This window comes from Lemur catta, chromosome 23 (genome assembly GCF_020740605.2).
Source record: "Lemur catta isolate mLemCat1 chromosome 23, mLemCat1.pri, whole genome shotgun sequence".
NCBI classification, from domain to species: domain Eukaryota; kingdom Metazoa; phylum Chordata; class Mammalia; order Primates; family Lemuridae; genus Lemur; species Lemur catta.
This window is the reverse complement of record NC_059150.1, coordinates 11,182,961-11,189,996: the sequence shown is the minus strand read 5'-3', so window position 1 is coordinate 11,189,996 and position 7,036 is coordinate 11,182,961. Positions and strand designations below refer to the sequence as shown.

At 48.9% G+C, this 7,036-nt stretch overlaps 1 protein-coding gene across 1 annotated transcript; it reads right to left on the bottom strand.

The window, feature by feature from the left end:
- Window positions 1-1,726: 1,726 nt before the first annotated feature.
- GARIN4 (golgi associated RAB2 interactor family member 4) lies at window positions 1,727-3,493 on the bottom strand. Its single transcript, XM_045536473.1, has one exon. It carries the CDS (start codon window positions 3,491-3,493, stop codon window positions 1,727-1,729), a length of 1,767 nt encoding a protein of 588 aa, XP_045392429.1.
- Window positions 3,494-7,036: the final 3,543 nt, after the last annotated feature.

Here is a 7,036-nt window from a genome sequence, read left to right as displayed (position 1 = left end):
TGGAACATGGTGGTAAGAACTTGGTATGTCTCAGGTCCTCATGGTGCATCAGTCTCCTTGAACTTGTCGGCTTTTCTTCCTCCCTATGCCTCAGACAGGGCTTTGCATAAGGAAGTGGGCTGGTGGGTCACTCTTTTGCAAAGGTGCCACTGTGTGACTGGAGCAAGTTACCTTCTTGAGCCTCTGTGTCCTCATCTGTAAAATAGGGATATCATTCCTTCTTTTCCTAATAACCAACCAAGGCTTCTTGTAATAATAAATGTCATTAACATTCTGATCTTGATTGGGCTTAGTGGCTCACGCCTATAATCCCAGCACTTTGGGAGGCTGAGGTGGGAGGATTGCTTGAGGCCAGAAGTTCAAGACCAGCCTGGGCAACATAGCGAGACCCTGTCTGTACAAAATTTTTTTAAAAAAAATTAACCAGGTGTGGTGGCGTGCGCTTGTAGTCTCAGCTACTGAGGAGGCTGAGGCAGGAGGATCACTTGAGCCCAGGAATTTAAGGTTACAGTGAGCTGTGATGGGGCCACTGCACTCCAGCCTGGGTGACAGAATGAGACCCTGTCTCTCCTACTCTGAAAAGATTGAATCTTAACAAAAGAGGCCTTCCATATTTATATCACTTTAATGCATACATAAAAGTGAAACCACAAGCGGAAGGAATTGGTTAATGTATGTCTGGGGCAATAAAAACTTCATCACAACAACCACAGCAATTGTAGGACCATTTTGATTTCAGAGATGTTGAAATGCAAAAAACAGCAAAATAATAATAAACATCCTGTACCCACCTCCTTGCTTATGAACTAAACAAGTCCCAACATCACTGAAAGCCTGTGTCCACTGCCTTGACCCCAACTCTTGCCTTTCCACAGAAGAGAAAACCATTGTCCTGAATTTTGAGTTCACCACTCCCCTGTTCCTGTTTGTGTCTGTTTTACCAAACATGTAATATATTATTTGATCTTGTTTTTGAATTGTTCTATAAGTGGAACTATATTTTATTCTATGATTTGCTTTTTTTAAAACATTATAAGCAGAATTTATCTTTGCTAATAGGTGTAGCTGCCATTTATTTTTCACTACTGAATATCCCCTTCTATTCATAGCCCACTGTCTTATCAATTCTTCTGTTGATGGAAATTTGGGCTGCTCCCAGTGTTTTGCTATTAAATTATTTTGCTATAAACATTCTCATAGCTGTCTCCTGGAACACGCTTGTGTGTTTCCCTGGGAACACACCTAGGAGTGGAATTGCTAAGTCTAGACAGTGGTCCTGTCTGTTCTGATTGCCAACAATGGTGCTGCTCCCCTTGCTCCCCCCAGCTAGTCCAAGAGGTTGAGAGTCCTGTTTCTGCTTTGTCTATGGACCCCCGGGGGAAGAAAGGTTTATGAAAAGGATAGGGAGATGGTGGAGGTCGAGCTTCCCAGCCCATAGTCTGTGACTCTCAGCCAGGAAGGGGTTGAGGCAGGGTGGGGCGCTCATATTGCCTCTGCTGAGCATGAGTGTGGCCCTGGGGTCTCAGGCTGCAGCACAGTTGACGTCACAGTGACTGTGAGGTCACTACTGGGCGGTGGGGTGTGCACATTCAGACAGAAGGCAGCAAGCTACTCTCAGATGTATGGTTCTTTATTTAAACTGCAGTAAAAGAAAGCTGGAGTCAGCTCTCCAGGGATATTCCCGGAGCCCCGGGGCCCCTGTGCAGTTTCTGCTTCCAGGTCCTATTTAATGGGCTGTGAAGGTCACTGTTTCCTTGATCTCGGAAGTCACAGAGCCAACCATCTCCAGGTCCTGGCCACTCTTCACGGTGGCCTGCATGGTGTTCTTCTCCAAGGTCTTCGCCATGATGTCCACATCTCTGCCACGTGGTGAGCTCACTGCTTTTGTAGTAAGGTTGGCTTTGACGTTCTTCCAGAAAGATCCGATCCTGCTGAGTCTCTTGCTGGAACCCGAACTAGTGGTAGACATGCTCCTCCCGGATTTGTGATAGGTCCTCGAATCCTTGGTGATGAGGGTGTGGTTGACGCCTTTGTGCGAGCTGCCAGTACTGCTGGCCCCCGGGCTGCGGCGCCGTTTGTCCTTTCTGTCTTCCCTGCTGGCTCCGTGGCTGGATGAGGACCGGCTGGAGGATTTTCGGGCTATCTTGTCTCTGCTTGTCTTGCGGCCACTCTCACCTGTCCTGCAGTCATGGGTACTCCTGCCACTGAGCGCTCTGTCCTTGTCCCTTCTCTCCCTTTTCCCCCTCCTCTCCCTCTGTTCCTTGCGGGCTTCAGCGCTGGCATGGGCGTGCCACCTGCCGTGGGGTTCGCTCAGGCTGCTCTCGCTCAGCAAGGTTGAGATGGGAGGTTCCTCTGCTGGACTGTTGTCTCTTTCTCCAGCAGTCTTGCTGGTAGGTTCTATGCCGGCAATCGCCACACTCATGGTGCCCTCTGGGGAGACGTTAGTGGATGTGCTGGAAATATGCTCGGAGGACTTGCTTGCAGCCCCTGCCGCAGCCACCTTAATGCTCTTTGGAGACTTGCTGGCAGTGCCTGCAATGGCTATGTTGCTCTTGCTTCCTCCTAGGACGGCCCCTCCTGCGATGGTGCTTACGTCTCCAGACCTGGTCGCCGCCAAACTCAAAGCACCTACAGTGCCCGCAGCTGCCCCAGCAACTGCTACCTCTGTGGTTGCCCCTGTTGCTGACTCTTTGGCAAAATCTGTAGGTTTTGTTTTCGGGGTGGATGCATCAGGCACACCGAGGGGTTTGTGGGAGTCATGTTGGACCCACTCCCCCCCAGCATAAGCGGCAGAGGTGGCCCCGCACACCTCAGAGACTATGTGGAGGCTCCTGATGCTGACCTGGTCCTGATCCCCCTTTCCTTGCAAATCCGCGCCCCCCAGGCTCATTGTGTCTTCCTCAAGCACAGGCATGCACATGTCCTCCGCTGGAACGGCGTAGGTGCTGCTGTTACTGTCCACAGGGGGCCGCAGGAGGTAAATGAGTCTTTCCCAATAGGCAAAGAGGTCTTTCCGTGAATGTACAGGTGGACACAGCTGCAGGTAGCAAGAACGGCCGGTGGCAAACTTTAGGCGCAGCTGTTGTTTCTCACGGTCGTGAACAGAGATCCTTACAAACTTCAAGGGAAGGAGCCTGGTGAGCTCTAAGGCCTTTGCAGCCTTGCAGCGTCTCCCCTTGGTGGGCTGGCCCTGTCCACCATACTCGTCACAGCTGGCGGCCGGTCGGGCCAGCAGCATGACATCAGGGAGTGGGAGGCTGGGGCTGGTGCACGCGATGCCCACGGTCACCATTCGGACACGGTTGTGCACGTCAATCACTTCTCCCCTTTTGGTGATCTGGATAAAGTCGCTCTCAAATATTGGTGCGTACTTGAATATGTCATACTCTCCCTTGTACAGCTGTCGCTGCAGTTTCCCCATGGCGGTGTTGAACATGCCCACCCTGGAGCCACTCTTGGCCGTGTAATATGGCAACAGACAGTCACTGGTCATGGCTCCCAGGGTCTCCCTTGGCGTCGTTGGCGGGTGAGGGAGCAGTGGTGCTCCTGGGCCACGGAGATGGCTCTGCAGCAGGTCTCTCCACCCCACCCCACCCCACAGGCCCCCCCTTTTGCCTCAGAGCCTCCAAGAGGCCAAGGTTGGGGGCGGGGGCACAGATGGTTGCCGTGGGGATGCAGTGGAGTGTCCGGACTGCAGACTGAATCTCTTCGCTGATGTAGAGACGCAGGGTGGACTCCCGAGAGGGTTTTTGGCTTTAACCCCCACTTCCACCTCTGATTTTTATATCTTCCTGACAGTCTACAAAGTGCAGTCCTAGCGAGAGAAGTGACCACCGTCTTGGCCTAAGTCCCTGAGCAGCCATATTTATCCCCTGCTGCCCTTTGTGACCTGACACTGTCACACACCCCTTTGTTTTCATCCCCTGCTGTCCCCCTGGGCAGGGCCACCATCCTAACACCCTCCTGCCCCCACAGAGGACAGACTCACCCCGCCAGACACTCAGGTGAGTGCCAAAATAAACATTTTTTCAAATGAGAAAATTTTGGGTGGCTTCTCCCCCACCCCACCCCCAATTCAAAAGATTCAGCAAACAGACAATATCTATAGGAATGCTAGAGGATGGGATAAATTTGAACCATTTGAGTTACATGGTTTAATTTTATAGAAAAACCTAGAATTAGCAGTCCTGGTTCTTAGCCTGTTCTTTTCATAAAAATCTCAGTAAACGTCGACAATGATGATCTTTAATAACAACCTTAACCTTTCATAATAATGTTAAAGATTATTTCTCCTAGATGCCATACTATGTTCTTCACCTGTTATCATAAGAACTCATTGAGCTTGGGACAATTGCTACTGTTCCCATTTTGCAGGTAAAGAAACTGAGCTTGTGTCCCTTACCTACATTTGTAGAATTAATAGGTAGTGGAGGCATCATTTGAATCTGGGCTTAGCCGATTTTAAAGTCTTTGTTCTGAACCACAGTAGTATGTAGTACTTTGCCTCACCAGGAAAGCTCGGGCCAGCCACAGGTTTTCAAACTGGACTGACTTAAGAAGACCAATTTGGTGCATTATGGGAAGCTGCACGTGTGTGTGTGTGTGTGTGTGTGTGTGTGTGTGTGTGTGTGTGTGTGTGTGTATTTGTGGATGTATGTTATGGAGAACCCGGGACAACCACTTCAGACAGGGGCTGGGCTGAGCTGGGGGAGAAGTTTCCCAGGGGTCCACCTCCGTTCCTCCCCTCCCTCCCCTCCGTTATGCTTGTACAAACACCCCATGTAGGGGAGCCCAGTTATTCTCTCGAGACCCCCAGTTTTTGCTCCCTTCTCCCCACTTCCTGCCCAGTGAAATGCCAGGCAGAGGAGAACAGGAGGGAGGTGTGAGCTTACATGCCAGGGGCCTGCCAAAGGCCCTCCCAAACTAACCTCCCTACCATGCAGAAGTGGTTTGGAAGCCGTTTATACCTGTGGGACACGTGCCATTCTGCCACCTGCCTGTTGCCATGCCCGCAAAGCTAGCCACAGAATAAGTGATTTCCAAACTGTTACTTGAAACTTCTGAGAAGGATCCCGTGCTCCCAACTGTCTTTTCTCCCAATTTGATGGTTATGCCTGGAATCCCACCTTAGAGATTCATTCCCTGAGGCTAAAGGCACTTCTTAGAATGCACACACCTGTCCGTCAGTGGATGGATGGGTGAGCAAAATGTGGCGTATCCATATAGTGGAATGTCATTCAGCCATGAAGAGAATAAAGGACTGTCACACGCTACCACGTGCTGAGGCTTGAAAACAATAGACTAAGTGGCAGAGCCAGGCACAAAAGGCCGCATAGTATATGATTCCATTTATATTAAATATCTGGAGTAGGCGGATCCATAGAGACAGAAAGCAGATTGGCGGTTGCCAGGGTGCTTGCCACCTCCTCATCTGTAAGGTGGGAATAACAGTTGTGAGCGTTAAGTGGGACCATGTATGTGGAGTGTTCAGCTCATTGCCCTACTCAGTAAATGTTAGATAACATTGGCATTGGTCCCCGATGGTCCTTTTAGCCTCAGTGTGAATTCCTTCCCGAAAGAAGTTTTGGATGAGACCTAGAAAAGCTTCTGGAATTAGAGCCACCATGAGAATGCAGGAGGAAGCTCCCTGGGCAACCTTGACCTCCTTGCAGGCAGATCTCGACTGGAAACACTGTTCACCCCGCAGAGAGACAGCACTGCAACCCAACCAGAGCGTGTGGGACAGGGAAGAAGAAAGCTTGATAGGATTTGGGTGTCAGGGGTTTATTGAAAGCTCATGGGGAGAAATTAGGACAAAGATGGAAAAAGACTTCAGCTCTGACAGAAAGTGAAAGCATTCAGTTTCAGAACCCCTGTCCTGGGCCAGAACCCTTCAAACCTTTGTACTTTGAAACAGATGTCTGGCCAGATCTCAGGAAAAGACCAGAGGGACAGGAGGAAGGCAACGGGAAGGTGGCTTTCCATGCCTGGCTAGTGTGACGTCACCACCCCCAGTGGGACAAAGACATTGGCAAGCCATGTGTTTGATTCTGGCTGCAGCCCCATCTAAATTTATTCTCTCAAACCCCCAACCTTCCCTCTCCTTCAAATGTCAAACAAGATGAATTAAACGACTTGACGGTTAATACGTATTTATCCTTTTCTTTATTAAAATATCAAAACACAAACTTGGCTACAGAAAACAAAACTATTTTTAATTTATTTGTTCAAAGAACTTACAGTTACAAACTAACCATACACAGTGCATTTCTCAGATCAATTTTTCTTGCCATAGCCACCCTCCCCTGCCCTGCCCCTACTCCATTCTTGTCCATGGCAGTTTACAAATTGTCTTGAGTTTCATAATGGCTGGTGGGGTGGCGCCTCTACCCATAACTAGAAGGTAAATCCAAGGGCATTTTTCCCCTCCATCAAGATAAGGAACATTGATTCCCTTGGAAGAAGTGGTGAATGGTACTAACATCAGATGGCTCTTTACAGATGAGGAAAGACCCTGGATGTGCAATTAAAGCAGCAAAATAAGGACGCCTGTGTCACAAGTGCTAGTTTAAAGGAAATATACATGAGTTCGCAGAAGCAGGTATACCGCCGTTTCGTGCGGATGAATCTAACATTTAATGAAGCCAGTGTCTCTCTGAACAATAGCATTGGTAGCAGAGTAGGCAATTTTCTTTCCAGCCTGTGAGTGTTATACATGTGCACAAAGAGCAAAGGACCTGGGCTCTATTTCAGACCTAAGGCATCCTATGCTCTGGAAATTCCAGGAAATTAGGTGAAATACCTTTCTTTGAATTACCACACCCATCCTGTCTAAAATTATTTTCTTTCTTTTTCCCATCCCCCTTCCCATTCTTTTCTGATAATATATTTGCAACAATGAGACACACATTTGGACATAAGAAATGCAATTCAAGTGAATAATTCTTTAAGAGGAGTTCTGTGGCAGAACATTAGGTGTCAAAGTTGAACAACAGGTGTATGCTTTAGGTGTTGGTACATTCAGAGAAAATGATAG

Excerpts from the sequence above, each read along its gene's own strand:
- GARIN4 (XM_045536473.1), bottom strand. The coding sequence starts at position 3,493 with ATGACCAGTGACTGTCTGTTGCCATATTACACGGCCAAGAGTGGCTCC.